Consider the following 27,555-nt stretch of genomic DNA (forward strand, 5'->3'; position numbering starts at 1 on the left):
ATACTGCCATTTGTTTTTTCTCAGAAGACATTTAACAGTCTAAAGCAAAATCCTAGAGAATAACGGGAGGAACTTTAAGAAACTACAACTTCCTGTCCCCATTAAGGCCATTGGAGTTAAGTAAATTTTCAGTTTATTAGGGTATCATGTGTAATCATACACTATAGAGTAAATACCATATATTTTTTTAAACATTTGATGTTACAATGATTTTTACTGAAATTGATTTAAGCTATGCCATTTTGTGGAACAGGCTAAATTTGTACAAAACTTTTTTTTTTAGTTTTTGTAATGTAGAATACATAGAAATTGGTAAAAACATTTATGGTCTTCATTTCAGCATATGAAGGCAATCAGTACTCAGGAAAACTAGTAAATTTCGTGGCCAAGCACCCTGCATACAAAACCCCATCTGAGGAGTCGACATGGTGATCAGCGCATAACTGGCATTGCTGTAGCAGACTGAGTAGGAGTAACATCGGCTTCTCTCCACATTTGTGTTACTGTCTTGAGCTGTGTGTAAAAGTTGATGCCCTGGAAACAACAATTAATGAATTGTATAATCAGGTTAGATACAAATAATAGTAATACAATGGGGAAAGGGAGGTGCTGTGATTGGCCCAAGGACCAGTCACAGAACCTAAGCCTAACTGCTGGGCATGGCCTAAGATATAGGGACACCCAATTCCCACGAGAATGCCTAGTGCCCGTCACCTCTCAAGATAACAAACCCAGGCTAGTGAGGGCACTATGGTCCTTGTAAATGTATGTCAACCATTCCAGAGTAATACCAATTCCGTATTAGTTCTTCCAGAAAAAGGGCGATCTAGGTAAGTTGATTGTGGCCCTTTATTTACAGCATATACCACCAGCTGAGAAGAAACAAGTACGAGAGGTATTGAGGAAGGTTCCAAAATGGTTTGCAACAATAGACGATGAGATAGAACTGTTGCCTCAAATAGAACGTACAATTCCAAAAGGTGACCACCTTCCTGTTCATATGCGGCAGTCGTGACTTCCGGAGTAGGAAAAACAAATTATTAGGGACAAATGTTGAAAGATGCTGAGGCAAGATGTGATAGAGACAAGTACGTCACCTTGGTTGTCTCCGGTGGTACCTGTACGTAAACCGGACGATAGCTATAGGTTCTGTGTTGATTATCGAAAAATAAATGAGATAATGATAGATGATGTATATCCCTTGCCGTTAATTCAAGAAATTCTCGATAATTTTGGTACAGTCAAGTACTGTACTTCTCCACTCTTGTTGCAAAATCAGCTTATTGGACTATACCTGTAGATGAGAGGGACAAAGAAGACAGCATTCATGGATGGCATCCATACATACCAATTCAAATGTATGCCATCCGGCTTGAAAACGGCCGTTTCATCTGTTCAAAGGGCTATTAATTATATACTTGGTCCAGTCCTAGGTAAACCCTCATTAGCCTACCTGGATGACATAGTTCTCTACTCTAGGACCTTTGATGAGCACCTCAGTGATTTGACCGAGACATTGTCGCTGTTATATAAGGCTTAGTTTAAGTTGAATGCTCAGAAGTGCACTCTGGCATCTCAAAAATTCAAATGTCTGGGGTTCCAGGTGAGCACAGATGGAATACACCCTGATCCAGTTTCCTGTCATGCTATCGCTGAAATGCCAACTCCCGAACAGCGAAGGACGTACGCAGATTTCTGGGTACAACGGGGTATTTCCGTCGCCATAAAGGGTTTAGCAAGGACGTCAGCCTCACTGATGAACCTCACAAAGAAAAATGCAAAATTTGTATGGACTAATGAACATGACGAAGCATACACAAAAATAAAGGCTCAGTTGATAACGACTCCAGTGTTAGCGGTTCCAGATTTTGAGGAGGAGTGGAAAGTGCATACTGATGCAAGTGGCATTGCCATAGGTGGCTGCTTAATTCAGTGTGACTGAGAATAACCCACACCCTGTAGCATATTTTAGTAGAAAGGTGAAAGGCCCTGAAGTATGTTATTCAGCCACAGAAGAGGAAACACCATATTCTAACAATATGAAGTGCTGGAATTGTGGAGGTATGGGCCAAGTCAGAGTAAAGTGACCAAGCCAGATAGTTCCCAAATGAGATTAGGAACCCCCAAACAGGATGGCAGACCTACTTTCGAAGTGAGGGGTCAATGGGGAAAGGTTGGCTGTTTTTCTAAACACTGGAAGTCAGGTAACCTTAATTAAATCAGAAGCATTTATGCCCTTCAGTCAGGTGTGCCTTAATTTGTGTAATAAACAACTTACTGCAGTCAACGGCCAAAAGATTGATATTGTGGGACAATGCCCCTTGAATTTTGAATTGGAGAATAATAAAATCCAACCCCATGGTTGTACAGTGGTGGACAATCTATACTTTCCTGGGAATATACTCATGGGTATGGACACTTTGAGAATATTTACATATAGCTTATCAGCAGAAAAGGGAGCAAAACATTGTAGGTTACAGTTGGGTACCATGTCAGATCCTGTAAAATTGACAGACCACCCTCCTGTTATTGCATCTGTTTAGAGAAAAGCCAAATACAATGCAAATCTCCATAAGCAATTGTTTGAGTCTCTTTAAAACCTAGACAAGAAAACTTGTTCACTCCATATCACACACAAGCAGCAGGAAGCACTCTTTCAAGTGCTTCCTCTTCTCTTCAGGAAGCACTCTTTAAGTGTATAAGTAATTTGATAAATTACTTATACCTCACTATATAACATTTATTCATGAAAAAGGAACAAATGTTCTCCATTTGAACCGTGTTCTCCTCCCCTCCCCCTGTGCCATCTTTAACTCTCCCAGTGGCTGGTATCCTTCACCGCCGGTCACTGTAAAATACTAATGTTCATCAAAGGTGAAGATGGTGGCATCATCAAGTAGATTAACTTAACTTTTAGTCAAGTCATAATTTGTAACAACTCGCTTGATAGCCAGATGGGTGCTGTTATAGATGGTGAAATAAGGAAAATAAAGTGTTATAAATACACAGAAGTAAAGGAGTACATTATAAGGGAAACCTCCACAAGGGTAAAGGCCTAGTATGGACCCCTGGAGGTTAAAAAGGTAGACAGGAGGCCAAGGAGATACCTGGCTAATAACTTCTCTGATCACACACAACAGAGAAAGGCCTCTCTATTCTGTTGTAAACTGAGAAGCCTGGGAGCAGGAGAGGAGAGAGGGGGGAGAGAGGTAGACTAAACAGGAAAGTGATAACGGTAATTTCCTTGGTTGTTACAGGGATAGGAAGAGTGTACTAAGATCCTGATCTCACACCACCCTGGTGTAGGGGGCAACCCCAAACACATAACCAAAAGTTTTACTTACAGCTTTACCGTAGAAGTTGGTATCGCCCAGGAATGATCCTCGTGACCCGGTAAAGGAGAACATTGGCAGAGGTACAGGAATTGGTACGTTGATCCCAACCTGTTGATCAAAATATAATGATGCTTGGCAACCAATACTAATGATGTAAATAGTGAAGAAAGTGTGTCTCAGCGTGTTATGTGTTCACCATAACGAACCACTAAGTTGGTATGGCGAGTCAAAACAACAAGAGTGGCCATGACACAGCAGCTAACAGACGCCACCTGCCTCCCTCCTTCAACACCTCTCACTTGCCAACATTCCTCCTCCCACCATATTGTTATTGTTTTTATTAAACTATTAACACACATTATATATAAGTATCTACATGTATTGTTCACCATAACTGTACAGCTTAGCTGGTATGGTGTCCAAACAACATAGTGGCCACAAAAAACTACACAACAAGTGACACAGCAGCTAGCAGATGACAGCCTCACTCCCTCCCTCACCAAAATGGTGCTTCCCAACGTACTCCTTTTGCTGTTATTATACTATATACACACAAACGTTATATATAAGTATCTAAATTTGTATTTACACTAAGCTGGTATGGTGAGTCCAAACAAGAGTGGCTGCCACACACCAGCCAGCTAACACTACCACCTTTCCTCCTCACCAAGATTTCTCCTCCCTCTATACAGTACTACGCACATTGTTAATTATCACAGCAATCCTGCTATGATCAGAATCTTGGTCACTAAATCCTTTAAATTAATAATTTTCAACAAATTTATTTTGTAAAGGAAAAGGGAGAAGTCGTTTCAAGATTCTTAGATGGACCAAACAATGACAGTGTGCTGTGGCTAACACTGTAAACATCTTGAACAGCATTGTTTTCACTGATATCAGAACATTGCACACAATCTTTATCACAGTCAGGCTCTTCTATAATACTATCATGGCTAAATAATACCAGTTACATTTATATTTTGACATTTTTAGGCGATGCTGTGGTCATAAGCTGAACAGCAGTGCTGTTAGCTCATGTTGCGTGCACCAGCCATGGTTGCTCACTCAGTACTGAGACTCTCACATCCGGAATGTTGCCCACAATTTTTTTCAGAACTAGAGCCCTAAGGAAGCTGATGTGAACCACGTGTAGCCGTGGGAGTTTTGACTCCTACGCTATACCTACGAGCACACTGAGGCGCTCTGCACATCCCTGATCTAGCGCCTCAAGGCACTCTGAGCAGTGCAGTGGTTAAATATGGGACATGTTAGAAATGCACTGAAAATTTTACTCTATCCTTAAAGCCTTTAACTGTGGGTAAACTTATTTGTGCCTCCAATGCTGTGTGTTTAACATTTTCTACACTAAAACATTGATCAAACTACCAATCCACATTTTGCAAATCTGTGAAGCTATGTTCAATTACCACTTTAAACTTTTACATTTAAATAAATTATAACTAATTTATGTCTCTATTCTTAGTTTTTAAGATCACCCAATATCCAAATGATTGTAAACTTGTTAAGGACATACATCAGTTTGGTAATATTTATAAATGTTCATGTGTGCATTACAAAATTGTAAATACAGTATACAGTAAACACAGCTCCATTGGTGGTACTGTATATAATTTGTACTATACTGAAAACTTCACATAAGTTTGGTAAAGAAAAATAATTTAAGGAAATCCTATATGATAAACTGAAATTTGGGCTTAAAATAACAAAGGCTCCCTCCCCTGTCTCACCTTATTAGATCAAGTAACTTGGGATATTAACTTAAGGAGAATCTTCGAAAAGATCCTTTTTCATATTACTGTATCTTCCTTTCCAGATCCCCCCATCATCCTATATAACAATTGCAATTTAGTGACAACATGGAAAAAATCATTCCAAGTACAGTATGTGTAGTCTTACCTGCCCAACATCAATGTCATTTGTAAATTTCCTGGCCGTAGCTCCATTGGTGGTGAATATGGCTGTTCCATTACCATATTTGTTGGTGTTGATGATCTCAATAGCCTCATCCAAGGTGTCCACCGACAAAGTAACCAATACAGGCCCAAAGATCTCCTCACTGTAGCAAGTCATGTTTGGCTAAAAGGACATTTTAATATTAGTTATTTCAGAGTACACTATCAATATGTTTGTTAATTTAATCAATAACATTTTTCTAGCGGGCATAATTTCACAGTTTATGACGAATGTAAAATAACTTTTTTGTATTAATTTTTGCTAAAAGGAGCGGTTTTACATAATTACAGTACTGTACAAGTCACTTGATATGATGCCAAGGATATTTCTTGCATTAAAATATGGAATACATTTTAAAACATTATGAAGGTGCAAAAGAATTTGTATATTTTTTTTACAGTCAAATACTGCGATAGCCACCACAGTACACCTGAACTTGCACACCTCTTAAATTATCCTGATTTTGCATAAATCTCTTTTTTGGCACTTAATGCAGCAAGATCAAACGAGTAGACAATCATGAGAAATGCGGTTACCAGGTTTAAGTAACTTGACCACATTTACTGTGGCCATCTATTTGTTTCATCTTGGTACGTTGGCCAAGAAGTAATAAGTGTGGAAAGTTGATAATTACAGATATCGATTTTTAGTCATAGTTTCTTACTGTCGGAAACAGGAAACTTGGTAGGCTCATTGAGACCTGATCATTCCCAGGATGCAATCCAAAAGTCCCCCAACTCCCATGTGATTATTTACTGCTAGGTGAATAGAGGCATCGGGTGTAAGAAAACATGTCTTAACGTCTTGCCCTGTTCAGAAATTAAATTAGGGTACAATCAATCGTAAGCTGACTGCACTAACCATTGTGGCAAGTGAACAGTTTTTTTCCAAAGCTCTAAAAACTTTGTTTCCAGCAGGACTGGGCACAAAACCACTATGCTCGCCCTCTCAGTCTGTTTACTGGAAGCTACAGTAAGCATAGTAGAGATTTTGGCCAGAACCAATCTGGACCCACCCATCTTCCCCATGTATCTATGAAGCCTGTTTAAAAAACTAGCAATACCATTTGCCTGAATGATGTTGATCAGCAACCTATTCCAGTCATCTACCATCCTGTTGCCAACTAAATATTTCTCCATACCCTTCCTGAGTCTGAACTTCTCCAGCTTATATGCTATTGTGGGTTTTGATAAGTTCCAAGAGTTTCAAGAACTTGCTCATATCTCCTCTGTTGATACATATCCCTCCTTCACTTAGAGACTGCAGTCAAAAGCTTGAAGACCCTGATCATTCTTCAGAGCATTGAAATCTTTCCCAAATGTTTATAGCTAATATCACTGATAAGATGAATATTATAAAATAAAAGTCACAATGTTTTGTACTATGTACTAGTAAAATTGTGAAAACTTGGAAGATTATATTACCGTGACATTTGTCAGAATAGTTGGCCCAACAAAGTTTCCATTTTCGTATCCTTTTACAACAATATTACGTCCATCCAGTACACATGTTGCTCCTTCATCAATGCCCGACTGCACCAAGCTGCATATACGTTGCCGAGCAGCTGGGGAGATTACCGGACCCAAGTCCGCATCTGCAACGTGGCCAGCATTCACTCTAAGCTTCTTGGACTTTTCAATCAACTCTGGTAGCCAATTTTTGGACTCTCCGACAAACACTGCTGTACTTAGAGCCATACATCTGGAATAATATGCAATGCTCCAGAAAATCTAAATATTGTACAGTAATTAAAAATAAATTATAAAAATGAATACATATTACCCTAAAATTAAATTATAGAAATTATAAAATTACAACAATTATTATAATTATTAAAACTTCAAAAAGCCAGGGAGTCATATTGATCAGAAGGGATCAGTATGACTCATACGACTTGTTAATGGTGCAGATCGGACTGAAACGTCGTCGTTTCTCCATCTTCTGATGTGAGATTTGGTCAACATATTGATCGGAATTTCTCTCTTGGTTAACATTACCATCTGAGTTGCAAGCAGAGTTGCAATCAAACTGCAGCAGCAAGCAGCGAAGACTATTTAGCACCATTCATGCAGTGGGATATGAAAAACACCCTAAAAATTACTCAGGATGTCAATACTAGAGCAAAGACATAATAAGAATTGCAAGACATTCATCAGCTTAGCCAAATATTCCCAGTTTGCTAACTGTAGGTAGTAACTAAGTGATTGTAACCTATCCACCACTGCCCACTGGATGGGGAGCGGTGTGCAGGATAAACATATCAATTGTGACACTAGCACTCCACACATGTCAGTTGTGTAATTCAGAAACTGTATCTTGTGGTTGGTCTTGAGCCCATTGTTGATAGGACAATGTGCAATGAATTTTGTAACTAGCTCATCAAGGTTGTAATTTGCTTAGCTAAATGAATTGTGGGGGTTCAGTCCTTAAGCCCAATTTGTGCCTCTGTAATCCTTTCCACTACCGCCCACAGGATAGGTATGGGGTGCATAATAAATTAGCTAAACTAAACATCAGCTGGAACTAGGCAGTATCTTAAGCCTTCACCAGATAAACATAGGATCTTGAAAGATTAAATACTATTCCTATCTCAGCACATCCTCTTAAGTCTTCTTAATGTCAAGAAAACGGTCAGTTTAAAGTATCCTCTCCTAACCAAACCGAAGACCCCAAAACAGAAAACGGGACCATATGTCATTTTCGCCAGCTGCTTCCATTATCCAATACAACAATCTTTGGCCTTATGTAATGCAAACGAGCGAAAAGTAGTGTTCTCTGTAGGATGACAGATTGCCTATTTACACGATCACACTTATAAATGCTGTTATTATAGCCTTCAAACTTAACTGCCATTGTTAATTCTATTATGGGTTTCTGTGAATTCTTCAGACAGCATTTGCCTCTTAATAGGCTATTTATAATAATAATAAGAATATTTTATTCATAAGATATACAAAAGATCAATTACAATGTAGGTAGAGTATTTGTGTATTTCATAGAATTACACATGGAATTTTGGCCCTCTATGACAGTTTTGTTTTGTATATGTCTTGTATGTTGTCAAAAATAAAAGAAGTCAGTTTGAATTGCTTTGAAAAGGAACAATTTTGGGTGTGTTTCCCTTTGTTTCTCTCTTGTATCATTCCACGGTGCAATACCTGGAGAATACCTGGAAAGGGTTCTGAGAAGTTGATCTCACTGACTCGCTCCAAGCACAGCACGCATACACACTTCAATTCCATACCCTCACCTCTGACCAGCTGCACCAAAAGCTGCTCCAACCAGCTGAGTTAAGGTACTATCCTTGTTAGCATCAGGCATAATCACTCCATGGTTCTTGGCCCCCATATTGGACTGTACTCTCTTTCCATTCATGGATCCCCTTTCATAAATATATCGACCCTGTTGAAATAAGAATATTAGTTACATAATTGAGATTATGAGTAAATATGTGTACAGGAAGAGTTTTAAGATACACAAAAGCCATGATGGCAGTTTGCATCAGCAACAGTGACTAAAACCTCTCCTGCATATCCTTCCAGCATCAACTCTATAACTTTTCCGCATCTTTAAAATTCAGATTATTTCCCCAATTACTAAAGCCACCTTTAGCAAGTTTTAGGAAACACTCCAATATTATCCCATTAAAAATCATAAGATGTCATCCAAAACTTGCATTTGATTAATATGCATAGTGTTTGTAAAATTTACCAAATAATCATTACTCTACTTTCCTTAGATACAAAATACTCACAGCAGCATCCGAACCCACAAAGGAAATAGCCCGGATGTCAGGATTGTCACAGATAAAGTTGACAGCTTCATGCTGACCATGGATGACATTGACAACACCATCAGGGCAGCCAGCTTCCTTCAACATTTCAACCAGCATCATGGTTGCACCAGGTACTCGTTCAGACGGCTTAAATACATAGGTATTTCCACAGACCAACGCAACGGGAAACATCTGTGAGGGGAAGCAATGTGACGAAAGTTACGTATTCATTAAATTGATTGAATACACCAAGTAATAATTTTGTATTATGCTCTTATCCTTGAGTCATCATGTGTTTAGCTAAACTGGTAAAATCACTTACTATCACTTACTGGTAAAAACTAACAAAGTACAAAATAGTAAAGTACAATGCAGTCTATTACAGTACATATCACTATGAAGAAAAATTCCACACAGTTGAAATGCTTTGCCATATTTGCTGTACAATAGGTAGATTAAACTAATTGAGGCCTATGTCGTCATTCATTCATATCTTCTCAAACAAATTACTTTTACAATACGTAGTGAGTGATGTGAACGCCAATCAATTAATCAGATTAAGATCTACTGGATCTGGCCAAATACTTTCTCCCTTGACATAGGGAATCTCGGTAAGAGTAGCACTCCATATCCCCGACAATGAAATACCTATAGCTGATATAATTATAAATAATGATAATTTTTTTCGAGAACAGGCATACTGGCCATATTTATATAGTATACATTACAGTAAGTACTTACATCATGCCCCCCCCACCCCACACCTTCACCCTTCATGGCTTAACTACTGATCCTCCCCGTCAACAGTGCAAACCGCAAAAGGGCCGACGCCCTTAAGAGAACCCAAACGATGCACAGAGCAATCACTGCGCCGACCAGACGCCATCAGTTCCAAAAGAAGTGTTGATCAGACGCTGTCAGTTCCGAAAGCAGTACCGACTAGACGTCTTCAGTTCCGAAAGAAGTGCCGACCAGATGCCGTCGGTTCCGAAAGAAGCGCCGGTTCCAAAACTGGCACCACGACTGGAGGAACCCTGAACCCTGGCACGGCCCCCTCCGGGAGCGACCCCCACATCCACCCCGGAGAACCAACAACTCCGACATAGGGCAACAGCTAGAAGTTACCGCTTGCAGGTACTGCATATCTGCAGAATCCGCAAACAACAACAGACAAAAATTAGAACATCCAAGAGCCAAAGCCCACTCAGATTCCAGAAAATGAGCAAGCATAGCCTGCCGGCACACGAGGTGGGAAGCAAAGAACAGAGATACCGCCTCCTTCAGAATCAGCGCATACAACTTCTACAATGCAGCTGATGCCAGAACCGCCGAGGCAAGTGCACCAGACACAGGCCCAGTCCCCAGCGCCTCCACATCCTTCTCAAGCCAGTCTGAAGACAACTCGAGTAGGAAAAAGAAAAGCAAAACCATGGCCCATTGCTTCCTTGCACGCAAATCCTCAGCTACCAGGGATGACGAAAGGGTGGGAACCTGCACATGGAGCTGCACCTGATCAATATCCTTAGGAAAAACGGGGCCAAACAAGCATGTATTGAGGTGCTCCAACTCGCCCCCAAGTAAACCCGAACCACAGTAGAAGTTTCCTGCCACTCAAGTGTGCAGGTTCAACAGAACGAATGCCACGCCCCCAACAAAAAGAAAGGACAGTCTGCTAGCCAGGATGACTCCAGGACCTTGTAACACACCCCAATAGGGAAAAGGAGAATCGAGCTCAAACGAGGAAGAGTCTATTATCGAGGCAAAATCCTCTGCCCCAAAAGCAAAGGCAGAGTCAACCGGAAAAGCTGGGAAACAGGGTGGTCCGCTAGTCAGACCCTAAAGCCCCAGCCAGAGGAGCAGGTCTCGAATGCCTCTATCACCAAACCTGAAGGGACAGCCCCCGAGACCGCCCGAGTCTCACCACCATCTAGACCTTACCCTGACTCCGAAACCCTCAGATATTTGGAAGGCGGCAGTGGGGGGTGGGAGCAGGACAAACCACTGCAGGGGAAGGATGAGGGAGTGCGGATGGAACCAACCTAGTGCATTGCAGCAACCGAAACCGTGTATGCAACGCCGATGCCCCCTGCACCCTAGTATCAGTATTAGTGAACTGGGTGAATTGGAGAACCAGCAAGGAACACCACTCGCAGGACTCTGGGTCAAAAGTGTCACCGACCCTGCTTCCTGGGGGTGGAGGCCTGGTCGAGGACCGGGCCGCGGGGACACTAAAAAAAGCCCCGAAATCATCTCAAGATAACCTCAAGATGACCCACAGACAGCATGATGAAGGTAAAACAGGTAAATGTCACCCTGAGATAAGGGGACCGAGCAAGCTTCAAACTCGCACAAGGCGAGATGGGACCCCAGAGGATGCATCCACTGAACCAATGAGCCCCAATGGGGTTTTCCAAGGCCCTTAGGCTGACTACTTAATGAAGCCCAGGCAAAGTACTGCTAACCGGTTGGCCCAACTACCGAGAGATCTATGAAAAGCTGAACCCCTGTGACGTGTACAATCACGGGGACCAAGTGGGGGGGCCACCAGAATAACAAAGGGTGGACAATAACCAAGGGGCAGACCCCCCACCAGACAATAAACAAAAAATGAAAACAAAATATTAAATAAATGAAACACAAAAGTACATCTCCAGGAGGAACAGAACCGGCCGCTGTGTAATAGGTGACAAGCTGCACAGTATCTTGCGCCCCCTACCAGCGACGATACTATCTCCTACCCAAGGTGAAACAATGGAAATGAAAACCCTAGCTGACATCAGAGGCGGGCAATCACCGAGCAGCAAAATAACCCTATGGAGGTAGTTCTCGAACGACTTGTGGAAGGCAACCCCAAGCCGCAAGGGTAGTGCTTTACTTACAGGGCACTTAAGGAAGGTGCCCTAGGCGCATGCAGCCCCAGTACTCCGTGAATTACTCCTGGCTCATACACCACCACACAGAAGAACAACAACTGGCTCGCACACCACCACACAGCAGAACAACACCACAAAGGAACAGTACTGCTCAGAGACAAGAGCCAGAGTCAAACAACCACCATGCAACACATCAGCCTCAGAACTGACGTTGGGTAGCCGGTGCAAAAGATCTGGGGCTCCCCCTTTCCCCTCCTGTGGAAGGGGAAGGGAAAGACAGCAGGGAAGGAAACAGCGCCATGCCGCTGTCTGCGACATGGCAGCGGTTGTGACGTCATACTTGTTTGCTTGTTTTCAGATTGTGGAATTCTACTTTACAATTCGGTTTTCGGTAGCAATTTTAACCAGGTGGAGTTTGTTTTGGGATGCCTACCTTTCTGGGTGCCTAACCCAGTAGATGGCAGACATAGAATGCTTCCAACCATATGGGGGTTTCTATATGTCATTGCTCCTCGTGCCTCTCTGAGGAGGCTAGGTTCTGGATGGTGGTCCCCGGTAGGCTAGAACTACAATCAAATTGACTGATGCCATGGTCTTATATATACATATCAGCCCAGTATAGCTCCAAGGAGCCGGAGGGGCTCAGGACAGATAACATTAATACCAGTATTAGAGTGCAATACTTTTTTACAAAACTCAACAAGTCTGACAAATACATTACAGTATGTCAATTCCATTAAAAATGCGACATTTTAGGAGTGAGCGCAGGTTGAATCATCTTGACAGGCCTCCCTCTAAAGATATTTCCATTACACATATGGCATTCTGGAAATGCCGTATGTGTGGTATGGTCTCTTTTAAAGACATTTTAACCACATATTTCTGGAAAACTTGGAATGACCAGTGATAAGCAAGTGCCAGAAAAAAAAAAGGAGAGAGTTGACCGAGTTTGCTGGATCAGCGAGTCCTTCCAGACAAAATATCATTCGTTTGTAAATTATTTCCTCAAGTGTGGGTGTGAACATTAGGCCAGGTAGATGATTACAACGAGTGCAAAGATTGATAAATTCAGGACTGACTTCTTTTCATGCCATTATCTTTACCATCTCCACTCTAAGTTAGTGTTTCTCATTTAAAACACTTTGCAAATTATCTATATTGCTCTAATTTTGTATTTATTTATTTAGGCCTATAAATATCTTACGGTCTTACAACCATGCATATTAAATTTTAGTACTCACTTAATCCTTAAAGGGCACATCTATTTAAAAGTCATACCATGTGGTGTGCCAGAAAGGAAAGTGCTGAAAACCCGTAAGGTTCACACACGACAATTTACCTACAAGAGGAAATCGCAAATAGTGGTTGAAGCAGTCTAAGAGTTTCAGAGAGAGAGAAGGTCACCTGGCCAAATGTCCATTATCCAAACCAGGTATAAAAGCAAGAGCTAACTTACCCAGAGAGGTATCATTGCCGGGAAATTAAATGGAGCAACCCCTGAGCACACCCCAAGTGGTACACGATATGAATGAGCATCCATGTCGCGTGCAATGCATGGCAGCGTCTCTCCTAGTTGTAAGCTGGTGATGCTGCAACAATGCTCTACCACCTCTGAAAAATGTATAGATAATAAAACAACAAATTCTCTCTCAAAACTGAACTCAGTTAATGTTTTCAAATATTGTAAGATATTGAATAAAAATATAATAGGCCAAGATATCATCAAAGAATATTTACTCAACTGAATGGAAGATAAAAAAAAAAAAAGAAATGCATATTCAAGCAGAGGTCAACATCCTCTTCAAATAAGTGAGAATGTTAAATCTAGTGATATTAATATAATTCTTACAAATGCTCCATATTTCCATGTAAACAGACTCACAAGACTGGACCCACTTTTGTTCCATCTAAGCTTCCACTGCATCTGGCATCTATACATTTATATGTATAGATGTAACACAAGATGTATATGTATATACATGTTTATGTATAGATGTAACAGCTGTAACACAAGCAAGGAGCAACGGTTTCGACCTCAACAAGCCACAAAGTAGGACTGAGAACGGGAGATGCTTTTTTACCCACAGAGGTATAAACTCATGGAACCGCCTTCCCGCCGAAGCCGTAAATGCCAAAACTCTTAACTTTTAGAGTACAGCTGAAAAAGATCATCAAAGCAAATAGGAAGGGGGGCCTTCGACAAGCCGCCGGCCTCCTGTCCTCGTCGAGGTCACTAGTGTTAGTGGCTCTCAGGTAAATTTGGGTAAACATGCTCAACCATTTGAGTTTTTCTTTTATCAGAAATAATACAACATGCATTAATTCCAATTTTAACATAATTATAACCAAACGATGTTGTAAAACAGCTGTACAATCAAACTTAAACATGATAAAGTATTGTAAGAAAACAATTATTTTAAATGTATATACAGTATCTTTAAAGTTAAGCTCCATATCTTTCCATACTGTATGCATCAGAAATAGTGTTGGAATCAATGGCATATTCCATTGCAAGTTCACTCAAGTTTCATCACAAATTTCCCCTTTTCATAAACAAATAACATCTCATATTTTCTTCATTACCACTTCACCCTGACTAATATTCCTGCAAGACTTGAGGTGAAGAAACCTGTTCCTGAGGTGAAACCTGAACAAAACCTGTTCCTGAGGTGAAGAAAATCAAACATATAAAAATTTGCTGGAAACCCTCTTCAGAAGACCAAATGACACTTAGTAAAGAGTGCAAACTATAGATAAGAAATATGAATGAAAAAATACTGTATTCTGATAATAATCATCAGTATTGAGAAAATCAGTAAGAGCCATAAGAAGTATCATCAGTATTATTACGAGTACAACTACTAAAGGCATCATAAACCGGATTTTTTTTTGTACCAGAAAATTACAAAAATTTTAGTAAATTACTACAATACTTACGGAGGCCTCTCATCACGTCTCCTTCAGCATCAATCAAGGTTTTCCCTTGCTCCAGTGTAATGGTGTTGGCTATATCATGCTGTAAGAAATGTTACGACACAATTACATGGAAAACTCAATTAAAAGGGGGAAATGCAGAAAATACAAAAGTTGTATTTTATCGCCATACTAAATTAGCAGTACTAAGGCCTTAATGCATGAGTTATGTTTGTTACTTCACTGTCTTCTCCATGAACCATACATGTGAGTGTTTGGGTGAGTGAATAGTTGCTGAGAGCTATAGCCATGTCCCAGCTTCCCTAGAATTTTGTCATACGACACTAAAAACGCTGCCTATGGTTTTGGCACATGCTACATTCTCGTTTAATATAGTTCATTCACCTACCACTCTGTAGAAGAACATTTTTGTATGTTTTTTTTAGTACCATTGCTTTCTTCGCTTGAATCCAAAGACCCATGGTTCTCCATGTGGTGGAATTACAAACTTTATATTTATAAATTTTGATAATTTGTCATGATTTTTTAATGTAGTAACAATATGACCTCATTTTCTTGTCTATTAGGTTTGGCATATTTAATTTATTTTAATGTCTCATCATAGCACTTGTCTTTTAAGTTCAGGAGTCATCTTTCTACCTTATTTATTTGTTTTGAGAAATGGACACCACATAACTGTTGCAAATTCTAATTTAGATCTCTAATTCAATATGTTGTGATTTTTAAGCATTTCTACATCCAAAAATTCTGTAAAGTAGGCCTTTCTTGTTTGGCATTTAATGAGCCTCCTTGGTGACAAGTTACTATCCAGTAACACTCCTAAATTATTCTTAAACCGAGTTCATTAACATCTTTTTCACATAATATGTAGTTTCACTTATTTTGCACTCCCATTACATGTTAGTTACCATTTGTGTCTCTATGCTAATGTTTATGGGCTTATGCTGGGCTTCTCTATGCCCAGATTTATTCTGTCTGGGTAACTTATTCAAACCTGGAGAGGGATACCTGCAGATGGCATACCTGGAGAGGGTTTCAAGAGTTCTTCTATGCCCAGAGGTTAGTACCATCTATAAACATGTTCAAATGATTCTACATCCCTTCGGATAGATCATTTATAGCACGACCTCTCAAATCCAGACCTCCCTGTAACAATGGACCAAATTCGGCCACTGGAGCTTCCCTCCAAATTTCAAATTAAAAATATAAAAAAATATTGATTTTTCTGCAGGATCATTAGGCAAAGTAATTTCCTGCAGATCATATTCTACATTTTTTACATTCTTGAAATTTTATGTTGTTCAGTAGGGGAGGGGTCAGAGTTTAGGCCTGAGAAAGTGCCAGAAATATTATTCTGAAAGTGATTATGATATACATCTTTAATTATTTATTAAAATAAGTTCCAAAGATATTTTACACAAAATCTAGAGCTAAAGAAAGAGTTGTAGATGGTGGAAAGTCAGTGTGTCTGGCTCATTGGTGTCAAGGTCTACTCTTCAAAAAAGATTTAAGGCGGCTGGATCTTGAGATTTACAGGCACTGAGGGAGAAATCTCTCTACAGACAGGTACGCCTGGTAGTAGTTCATCATATGAAACAGATGAAATAAAAATTTTGTTGTGAAATTTGCACATAAAGAGTGCAAAAAATAAAAAAGACAGGGAACTCATTTTTTAATCTTTTAAAAAGGCATTGATCACATTTTTAATACAACATTAGGAGAAAGAGTTGATGCCTTGACAATGCTATTAAGCATATTTAAAACAAAATCCTGTTTAATTTTCATTTTGAGTTTTACATGAAAATACAGAAAATCTGATGATAAATAGCCAAAAATGGGTTTGGAATTGCAAAGTGCTACACTTTGAAGGTGCACCTGTACAGTATATAGAAAATTTATTTTTATCAAAAGCACACCGTCAGATGACCAAGAAGTTGAAGGACGTGCAGTGATCTCTCATAACTACTGGGCAATACCATGAACACTTACAAAAATGGTATTGCATCAGGGCAAATCAGGGCAAATGGGAGAACCTTTGACAAGTTGCCAGCTTCCTGTCGTCATTGAGGCCACTAGTATTAGTGGCCCTCAGGTAAATTCGGGTAAACCCCTCAACAGTCAGTGTACAACATTCAGACAATGTACTGTACCTATTATTACTTTTACGTTTATCAGCTAGCTTAAAGACCTGCCCGAAATGCTATGCATGTTAAGTGGCTTTGCAAGAATGCAAAGCGCAAACACCAATGTTATGTACTCTCACCCTTCTTGTATATAAATAAATAAATAAACAGTGATACAAAGGTGAAAAGCATCATCAATGCCATAATATTCAATATTGTCAACTTGGCCCATAATACATAATGTTAACTGCAGTTTTAAGAGTTAAAGATAAAAAGAGAAATATGGATGGAGGGAGGGAGAGAGGGGAAGGGTTAGAGTGAGAGAGAGGGTTGGGGGAGGGAGTAACACATTGCTCTCTAAAAGAAAGTTTTGAAAGGAACCAGATTTTGACTTACAATATTGTTCTTAATGATCTGCTGGTACTTGAACATCACTTGCTGGCGAGTGAGAACTGAGGTTTCCGACCAAGTCTTGAAGGCTGCTTTAGCAGCATCAACAGCAGCCTGCATCTCACCTTGAGTTGCTTTAGGCACTCGTGTAACAATCTACGGGGATAAATGTTACAGTATAAATGTCATCTCTTCTCAGTTCAAAGCCTTACGTGTCATATCCTAATACAACAGAGGAGTCCCACTAATATCTCACACTGCACTCAACTCTTGATGCTTATAAACTCTCCTTACAACCATCAACTTCATCTACCCTTTTAATTTCTTCACTATTATTCAACTTCTAAACTAATGCATATATTCTAGATTCATATTTCTCTTCACATTATGTATACAGGCATACATTGATAGATATACTATTGCTATATATACAGGTACCTGTATTTAGATATACTTTGCTAGATATACAGGTATATAGTTATACTTTTGCTAAATATACAGGTATATAGATATACCGTTATACAATTGCTAGATATTCAGGTATATCTAGCAATGCGTTATATGTTATGTTAACGTTACAAGCAAACATTTATCGGTGTATTCAATAGCCAAATAATACAATATTTCAATGCAGGTTATTTCAAATTTTTCCTACAAACTTCTTGTTTTTAACAATTACATCAATCTCAATCCAAGTTCAATATGTCTTGCAATTCTCTGAAATGTCGTGGTCAATTTCCCTTGTAGTATGCTGCTTAATGTATTATGAACAATGCTTCTTAACTTTCTTTCTCTAACAGTGAAACAACATTTTAACACTTTCTATAACAAACTCTGTCTTCAGACAACACACAGCCCTTCTGTTTAAGTCCTTCACATGCTAAATATAAACTCACTCCACACATTCTCATGTGCTATTTACATGTACAAAATCTTGTTCCTAAAGGCTAATCTTGACCTGAAACTTTTCCTTGATAGGTGTAATAGAACCCATGAGAACCACACCAGAAATAAATATATCTTTGATATCCCCAGAATCAGACTAAATCTGTACAAACACTCCATGCTAATAAAAGGATCCAGTTTTTGGAACTTGCTCCCTGACAAATTAAACAATTGTCTAGCATATGCCCTATTCAAATGGAAAAACAGGACCTAATTTCATACTCAGTTTCCAACCTTGTGCTTCAAACTCACACTATCTTGTACCACCCACTTCCTCCAATATTAGTACTTAAGACCTATATCTTTACCAGTGTAATCACCTCGGTCAATTTATATTGTAGTTATTTGTAGATATAAAACCTAGCTACAATGTATCTTTTCGTCTTACCTGATATGTTATATTAAGGACCTGCCCAAAATGCAATACGTGTTAGTGGCTTTGCAGGAATGTACACATACCAATCTTATGTAATCTCATCAACCCCTTGTACTTTCTTATGAATAAATTATTATTATTTCTATTATTATCTACTGTACAATATTTGGAACTATCAACAAAAAATCATCAAACTTTAAACATAAAAAGTTGACTAAAATATTTTAAGAGCAACCATGAAGACACAAATAAGCCTGTACTTCGTCTTATTGATATCCCCTCTAGGCAAACTACTGACCTTCCCCTAGGATGCTACTCACAACTACCACCTAACTCCCATGGACTTATTTTACCGCTAGGCAAACAGAGGTATCAAGTGAAAGGGAAACATGTCCAACCATTTTTGTGCCACCCAGGGATTGAACCCGGGTCCCTCAGTTGCGAGCTGGGGACATAGACCACTGCGCTACTATGCCAAGTCACTTGCTGGGTACAGTAAGAACATCTGAAACAATCTTGAGGGGTGTCAAAAATATGGAAATTTAAAATACCCGCATAATAAAATTATGATATTATATGTCTTTTATTCTCTTTTTTTTTAACATAATTAACAAGAAGTTTGAGCCACAATAAATTTAGCTATAAAATCATGAAAGCTTCTAAAAAAAATAAGTAATGCTAAACTAAACTAAGCATCATTATTTATATTTGTATTTGTTAACAAATACAATACTCAGCAGCATTGTTCACCTCATTCGTTGCTGGATTATGGACATCCATATACAATACTCGACAGTATTGCTTACCTGATTCATTGCTGGATTATGGACATCAATATACAATACGCGACAGCATTGCTCACCTCATTCGTTGCTGGATTGTGGACATCAATAAAGTCTTTAGTTATACTTTCAACAAATTGCCCATTAATGAAGAGTTTTGTGGTTTCCGCACCAGCATTATAATTCCTATACAAACTCAGTCTTGGGATAGCCTGAAAAAAAAAAATCATCATCAGTACATGTATTACATATTAATAGTCTATTCTAACTATAGTGCTGCTGTATCATAAACCTTAATAATAAAAACAAAAATTAATATATATTTCTAAAAAACATATATATGTTAATTTATATTGTATACCTACATGATACAGCAATGCATCAATATTTTTATTACGGTCAATAATCACAGTGTTTTTGGCAAATCCTAAAAGTAACAAGCAGGTATGTCTCATAATTAATATATATAGTGCTGTATATACCAGGAGCATACCTGGAGAGGGTTTTGGGAGTTCTTCTACTCTCCGAGCCCGGCCTAGGGCCAGGCTCGAAAGTACATAAAAGTACTGTATGGTCATATGATAATGTAGTTAACATGATACAGTATTTACTTATACAGGGTACAGGAAAATACAAAAAGTTAAAGTGTTTATGTGCAGGAGAATCAATCATAAGCTTCACAGTGATATACACTAACACGACTTGAAAAGAAAAATATTTATAGGGTACAATCATGTACATCTTTTACTTCAAGAAGCCATCACCCTTATTGTGGCACGGCATAAATCAAAGTTGACATAACTGAAATATTTTGTATAATAGTGGCTTTATGTAATAAACAATTTCTGTCCGTGTTAATCACTGTAATATGCTCTTGTGTATACTGTATTTCTAAATAATAATAAAAATTATTATTATTATTATTAAGGTAAAAGTAACATATAACTAAACCAATAATTTGTTAATTATCCTAACACGAAGTGCCGAGTCATCCGGGATATAAAAGATACATGCACCTACTGCCCAATGCAAGAAACGGTCTCAGAGATTCAATTATCATCAGCCGAGCATGGCTCTAGGACAAGCCCGGGCAGTAGAAAATAGCAACCACTGGTAAACACGTAATATCATTTTTCTACATGTATGCTCTTCAGCAACTGGACAAAAACATACTATAAATAAATATATAAATATTTCTCTCTTAAAAGAAATTGCATGCAAGACAAGCAGGATGAGATAAACATAAGGTTTTGCATGTTTTTTGTTTTGATTATGCATTATAAATTGGGTCCGGTGCAGGACTGGATATATCACTAGCCATGCTACAAAAGCCAGTGAAATGCATTTTTTCAAATGATTCCACAATTAGAAAAAAAAAAACTTAATTTGGTCCTATATACTGAACGCTCAAATCCCACAATATCACTTAAGCCAAGTTAGCTCATGTTGCTTAATAGAAACATCATAAACTAAATTTGACTGTGCCAAGTAGTACAATTTTGACTTATACCATACAACTTAATGTTATTGTATCTCGGCAACTTATGTATAGACAATGTTTCTTATATCTAGGAGTACACCTGGAGTGGGTTCTCGAGTTCTTCCCTCCCTGGCCTGTTGCCAGGCTTGTCTTGTAAGAACTTGATCTAAAAAGCTGCAGCTTGAGGCAGCCCAGTGGCCGACATACCCACTACAATCCAGCCAATCTTAAGAGAAATTAAGTATGATGAATACAAGACACATAAGCATAACTCAAGATATCAAGAGCATAAACAAGAATAAACAGAAAAAATACCCATCAGTTGCAAAACTTCCCCCACTGGCCTGACAAGAAGGCCCTAATAACCCCTATTTTAGTGACTAATATATCATTTTGCTTTGCATGATAATGTACACTATAGCCAGACCCTGGAAATCTGTTTGTATATATGAAATATGAATATCAGATCCCCCAAAATTGAAGGTATGATCACCACCTCCTAACATCCTGAAGCACCACATGACCTTGAGTCACTAGCCGCATCAACAAGGCAACATTGTTCCACACAGCTCATGCACACACACACACACAGCTCATGACTAACTCTCTTTTATAACTGGTCTCTCACACCCACTTAAGCATATTTTTCCCTATTACACCTACTCTCTCACCTTATCAAACTATCTTACTCTATCTCTCCCCCAATTGCAGTCACTTTTTTTTTTGCCTATTACCAGGATTCATTCATTAGTGAAACTGCAAGGATGAGCTGTTATCCTACATCAGCTCATCTGAAACCTGCCCCTAGACACATTTATTTCGTGAAATTATTATTTGAAACTAAACAATTATCATATTAGGAATAGGTACTGTACAAGCAAGAGCTATTATCCAACCTCAATTATTTGAAGCCAAGCCAGCCCAGCCCAGCCCAGCCCAGCCCAGCCTCCCTCCCTCCCTCCGTCTCTCACACTAGGGGGCAACACAGCTGAATGGATAGAGCTCAGAGGTCATAGTCCTAAGGGCTCGGGTTCAATTCCTGGCCAAGGCAGAAACAAATGAGCAGTTTCTTTCACCATGATACCCTGTTCACCTAGCAGTAAATTAATACCTGGGAGTTAAGACAGCTGCTCTGGGCTGCTTCCTGGGGATGTGTGTGAGTGCGCATGAGTGTGTTAGAGAGAAATATATGTAGTAGGAATAATAGGGGAAAATAGATTGGTTAAAAAGGTGGGGTCCAAGAGCTAATAGCAAAAATAGTAAATACTCATTCTCATATACTCTCTCATACTCAATCACTCTCGCTCACACCCATACACACTCACTCTCACATTCTCTTGCTCAATATTCTCTCGTTCAACATTCTCTCACTCACACTCTTGCACATTCTATTGCACACACTCGCTCACTCTCATACATTCTCTTGCACATTCTCTCTCATTCTCTCACACAGTCTCTCACTCTAGCACATTCTCACTCTGTGAGAACTCTCACATTCTCTGTCTCTCTCACACACACTATCCCTCTCTCTCTCTCTCTCTTTTCCCCTACTTATCATTATGTAGTGCATTATCTATAGTTAGCTTTCCAAAACTACATGTTGCAGTTTCCAAAATAGATTCCAAGATGCCACCTAGTTACGTTAGTACTATCACACACCTCAATGCAGTAGATCTATAAAATAAAATCATTTCTATTAGTTTTGCTTGGCCCTGGGATTGCCTAGCATAGGGTGGTTTTCAAGAGTATTAATGACGCAGCACAACTACCCTTGATATCCTTGAACCAGCAGGAACCAAAGCCTGTGCTGGCAATACAATTATGACATCACACGCACCTCATACACACTAAAATTAAAACAACAACTTTTATTCGTTGTATTCTATCCATTTTATGCTGTTCAACTTGGTTAGGATAGTTTTGGTGCAAGTTTGAGTTTGGAGGTTGTAGGGGATGAGTTGGGTGTGAAGATATATGGCTGGAGATTAAGGGTTAGAGATTGGGTGATGGAAGCTGGATTAGGTGTGGGTTTTATGACTGGGTTGGGTATTGGAGGTTTAGTTGGGTTGGGGGATCGAAGGTTGAGTTAGGTTGGGGGATTGAAGGTTGAGTTGGGTTTTGTGATGATAAAGAGAAATTTCAAACGTTTCTCAGGTATTAGACCCCTACTCTTAAACGACACTAAATTACAAAATCTTGACGAGATTAAATTAAGCAAAAAAGAATATATATACAGTATTACCAAGAAGACTTACCACAGATATCCAACACATTTTCTTTAATAGCAAAAGGTTATTACCATAGATTGTTGAAACACATTATATAGGCCTATCACAGAAGAGATTTTAATGATTTTTAATGTCAGGGTCAAGCCAACTACAGACCTTCCCTCAGGATGCCAACAATTGCCTAACTCCCTGGTACCTGTTGACTGCTAGGTGAACAGAGGTATCAGGTGAAAGAGAACGTGCCTAACCACTTCTGTCCTGTTGAACCCGGCTCGCTCGAGTGTAAGCCGAGGACGTAAACTACTGAGCTACAGGATGCCTCTTCACCTCGACTACATTGCAGAATAAAAATGAATAATAACAAAGTGATGCATTTAGTATTCACAGTACCTTAAAGGACTGAAGAAGCCGTGTGGTCGCCATTGCAACAAGTAGTGAGTGCCAGTAAGTGCCAGTAAGTGCCTCCGCCTCCCGCCGACAACAGCTGATTCTCAGGGTGCCTGCTGTAGAACGCACTGTAAACAATTAAAGTCACATCAAAAAATTATCATAATATTTTATCTTTTTCATATCTTTATAATATAATTTAATGTGTTGTAAATCTTTTATACTATATTTTATATACCAAAGGTTAGGTATTAATATTATTTGTGAAAAGAAATAAGGCAAAAGCTTTATATAATACTTACGTTTGGCACAGCAGCAGCGGAGGCCCCTTGGCAAGCAATGCTGCGAAGTGATTGGTGGAGAAGGAGGTGTGTCCTCGCCCAACCCTTTACCCGCTAAATTCAACCTGATTTTTCCTGAATTTACTCGAGTGGCCCACAATGTCACTAGTGGTCTCGACGAGGACAGGAAGCCGGTGGCTTGTCAAAGTCCTAATGATTTTACTGAGCTGGATTTTAAACTGCAGCAATGTTTCGGCATTATTATTATTATTATTATTATTATTATTATTATTATTATTATTATTATTATTATTATTATTATTATTATTATAGAGTAACACCAGTTCATAAAGGTGGTAATCCGGCAGACATAAACAATTATAGACCATTATCTAACCTACCCATACTATCAAAAATATTTGAAAAAATTATCTACAAACAGCTTTACGTCTACCTCGTAAAATTTGACATTCTTAGCCCCTGTCAGTTTGGCTTCCGCTCCCAAAAGAGTACCAACGATGCAATTATTAGTCTCCTTGATATAATTTACTCAGCCCTTGACAAAAATGAGTTTCCGATTGGACTCTTCATTGACCTGAGAAAGGCCTTTGATACTGTTAATCATAATTACCTCTTACGTAAACTCCATCATTATGGAATTCGAGGCCATACACTGGACTATATCCAATCCTATCTTAGTGATAGACACCAATGTGTAGCCATCAATAATATAACCTCTCCCACTCTACCAATAACCGTTGGAGTGCCACAGGGCAGCATTTTGAGACCTCTCTTATTTCTTATTTACATCACTGATCTGTCTAACGTCTCTAACATTCTGAAACCTATTTTGTTTGCTGATAATACTACTCTCATCTACTCTAACCCCAACCCACATACACTAAATAATGTTGTTAGTAATGAACTAAAAAAAGTCCACTTATGGATGTCAACCAACAAACTAACACTTAACATAGAAAAGACCTACTACATCTTATTTGGAAGCAAATCTACAAATGCAATTCAACTTCAGATAGACAATGTAAACATTAGCAATAAAAATGATGGAAAGTTTCTTGGCCTATTCCTAGACAAGAGACTCAACTTCAGTACCCACATACAACACATAACTAAGAAAGTCTCTAAAACAGTTGGTATACTCTCCAAAATCAGATATTATGTACCTAACTCTGCTCTCATCTCTCTATATTATGCACTAATCTATCCCTATCTTTATTATGGTATCTGTGCATGGGGTTCAACCACTGCAAACCACCTCAAGTCCATCATTACCCAGCAAAAATCTGCTATCAGAATAATTTTTTTTTTTTTTTTGAGATATATACAAGAGTTGTTACATTCTTGTACAGCCACTAGTACGCGTAGCGTTTCGGGCAAGTCCTTAATCCTATGGTCCCTGGAATACGATCCCCTGCCGCGAAGAATTGTTTTTTCATCCAAGTACACATTTTACTGTTGCGTTAAACAGAGGCTACAGTTAAGGAATTGCGCCCAGTAAATCCTCCCCGGCCAGGATACGAACCCATGACATAGCGCTCGCGGAACGCCAGGCGAGTGTAATAATAACAAATTCTGCTTTCAGACAACACTCAGCCTCCTTGTTTAACTCCCTAAACATGCTAAACATAATCTCACTCCACAAATTCTCTTGTGTCAACTACATTTACAAAACCCTGTTCTTAAATGCAAATCCTGCTCTGAAACTCTCCCTGGACAGATGTAATAGGACCCATTATCACCACACCAAAAATAAATATCTCTTTGATATCCCCAGAGTCAAACTTAATTTGTGTAAACACTCTATGCAAATAAAGGGACCCAGTCCATGGAACTCACTCCCTATTGAATTGAAAAGCTGTCCAACTTTTGCATCATTCAAAAACAATACTAAAAAGTACCTAATTTCATCTTAATAGTTTTTTACCTTTTGCTTTAAAACTGCACTGTATCTATTGCTACCCAATCTCCCAATCTTTATGTACCCAATCTGAACATCTTTATCATTGCGATCATTGCTGTCTTTTTATATGTGCTGTCAATCTGCTGTATGGTGTCTATTAATCTTGTTTAAATTACCAATCAAGCTGTCAATGTAATCAATCAGAGCTTTAATATACCAATGTGCTTTAATATACTTATTAATATCTCTCATCTCATTTTTTTTCTTGCAATGTATTTGTTATCATTTTATTAATTCTGATAGAATTTACCTACTTAAAATTATCTGTTAGATTAAGGACCTGCCCGAAACGCTGCACGTACTAGTGGCTTTACAAGAGTGCAATTACTGTACTATCCAATGTATTCTCACAAACCCAATGTACCTTCTTGTATATAAATAAATAAATAAATAAATAAATAAATAAATAAATAAATAAATAAATAAATAAATAAATAAATAAATAAATAAATAAATAAATAATAATAATAATAATTATTATTATTATTATTATTATTATTATTATTATTAAATTGTGATCCACACTTCCGTGAAAATAAACATTAAATGTGTATTTCCAGGTGACGCGGGAGTAGTTCACTAATTCCTCTGAGATTCAGTAGTAGTCAAGGAAAGCTGAAAATTCCAGCTGGGCAGTCGTAGTTGCTTTTGGAATCTATTTTTATTAAGACTACTCATAGCTGAATGGATGGAGCCTCTGCCTAACACGCGTGGGATCCGTGGTTCGAATCTCCTAGGGCCCTACCTTACCTTGAGGTGCTTCCGGGGCTTAGCGTCCCCGCGGCCCAGTTGTCGACCATGCCTCCTGGTTGCTGGACTGATCAACCAGGCTGTTGGACGCGGCTGCTCGCAGCCTGACGTATGAGTCACAGCCTGGTTGATCAGGTATCCTTTGGAGGTGCTTATCCAGTTCTCTCTTGAACACTGTGAGGGGATTGCCAGTTATGCCCCTTATGTGTAGCGGAAGCGTGTTGAACAGTCTCGGGCCTCTGATGTTGATAGAGTTCTCTCTCAGAGTACCTGTTGCACCTCTGCTTTTCAACGGGGGTATTCTGCACATCCTGCCATGTCTTCTGGTCTCATGTGATGTTATTTCTGTGTGCAGGTTTGGGACCAGACCATCTAATATTTTCCACGTGTAAATTATTATGTATCTCTCCCGCCTGCGCTCAAGGGAGTACAGATTTAGGCTCTTTAGTCGATCCCAATAGTTTAGATGTTTTACTGAGTGGATTCTAGCAGTAAAGGATCTCTGCACGCTCTCCAGGTCAGCAATTTCTCCAGCTTTGAAATGGGCTGTCATTGTGCAGCAGTACTCCACTCTAGGAAAATGTTCTCCTGGGCCACTCTAGGGCCCAGCACTCCTGCACTCTAGGGCCCACTCTCCTGGGCCACTCTAGGGCCCAGCACGCCTGCACTCTAGGGCCCAGGAAAATGAAATTAATATTATTGTTATTATTTATTTTTATCTTTATAAAAACTACTCAATATAACCCAGTCGATAGATCTTCGGCCTCACACTCGTGGGGTTCGCGGTTCTAGTTTCCTAGAGCCCATGTGAATTTACCTGATAGTTACTAATATTAGTGACCTCGATGAGGACAGGAAGCCGGTGGCTTGTCTAAGGTCCCCCCCCCCCCCTCAATTGCCCTGAGAATCTTTTCAAGCTGTATTTTAAAACCAAACAGAAG

General features: G+C 39.1%; 1 protein-coding gene across 3 annotated transcripts; it reads right to left on the minus strand.

Moving 5' to 3' along the window:
- Positions 1-166: 166 nt before the first annotated feature.
- Positions 167-23,730, minus strand: LOC123755368 (probable methylmalonate-semialdehyde/malonate-semialdehyde dehydrogenase [acylating], mitochondrial). Of its 3 annotated transcripts, XM_045737925.2 has the most exons (11): positions 23,606-23,730; positions 19,588-19,719; positions 17,411-17,560; positions 14,895-14,973; positions 13,414-13,568; positions 9,064-9,276; positions 8,560-8,711; positions 6,734-7,010; positions 5,253-5,432; positions 3,345-3,443; positions 167-534 (listed from the first exon to the last, which is right to left on the minus strand). In XM_045737925.2, exons 1-11 carry the CDS (start codon positions 23,636-23,638, stop codon positions 433-435), a joined length of 1,572 nt encoding a protein of 523 aa, XP_045593881.2. In that variant the 5' UTR covers positions 23,639-23,730; the 3' UTR covers positions 167-432. The 3 variants fall into 3 exon arrangements, with proteins under 3 accessions (XP_045593881.2, XP_069183736.1, XP_045593882.2); XM_069327635.1 differs by lacking the exon at positions 23,606-23,730 and having other exon boundaries at positions 19,532-19,655; XM_045737926.2 differs by lacking the exons at positions 19,588-19,719; positions 23,606-23,730 and adding an exon at positions 19,476-19,500.
- Positions 23,731-27,555: the final 3,825 nt, after the last annotated feature.

This window comes from Procambarus clarkii, chromosome 20 (genome assembly GCF_040958095.1).
Source record: "Procambarus clarkii isolate CNS0578487 chromosome 20, FALCON_Pclarkii_2.0, whole genome shotgun sequence".
Taxonomy (NCBI): Eukaryota; Metazoa; Arthropoda; class Malacostraca; order Decapoda; family Cambaridae; genus Procambarus; species Procambarus clarkii.

Bases quoted from the DNA above. Each gene is read 5' to 3' on its own strand.
- LOC123755368 (XM_045737925.2), bottom strand. From the start codon at position 23,638: ATGGCGACCACACGGCTTCTTCAGTCCTTTAAG. The intron at 14,974-17,410 runs GTAAGTCAAAAT...CATTTCTTACAG, and splicing joins AGATCATTAAGAACAATATT to CATGATATAGCCAACACCAT. The intron at 13,569-14,894 runs GTAAGTATTGTA...TACATTTTTCAG, and splicing joins AGACGTGATGAGAGGCCTCC to AGGTGGTAGAGCATTGTTGC.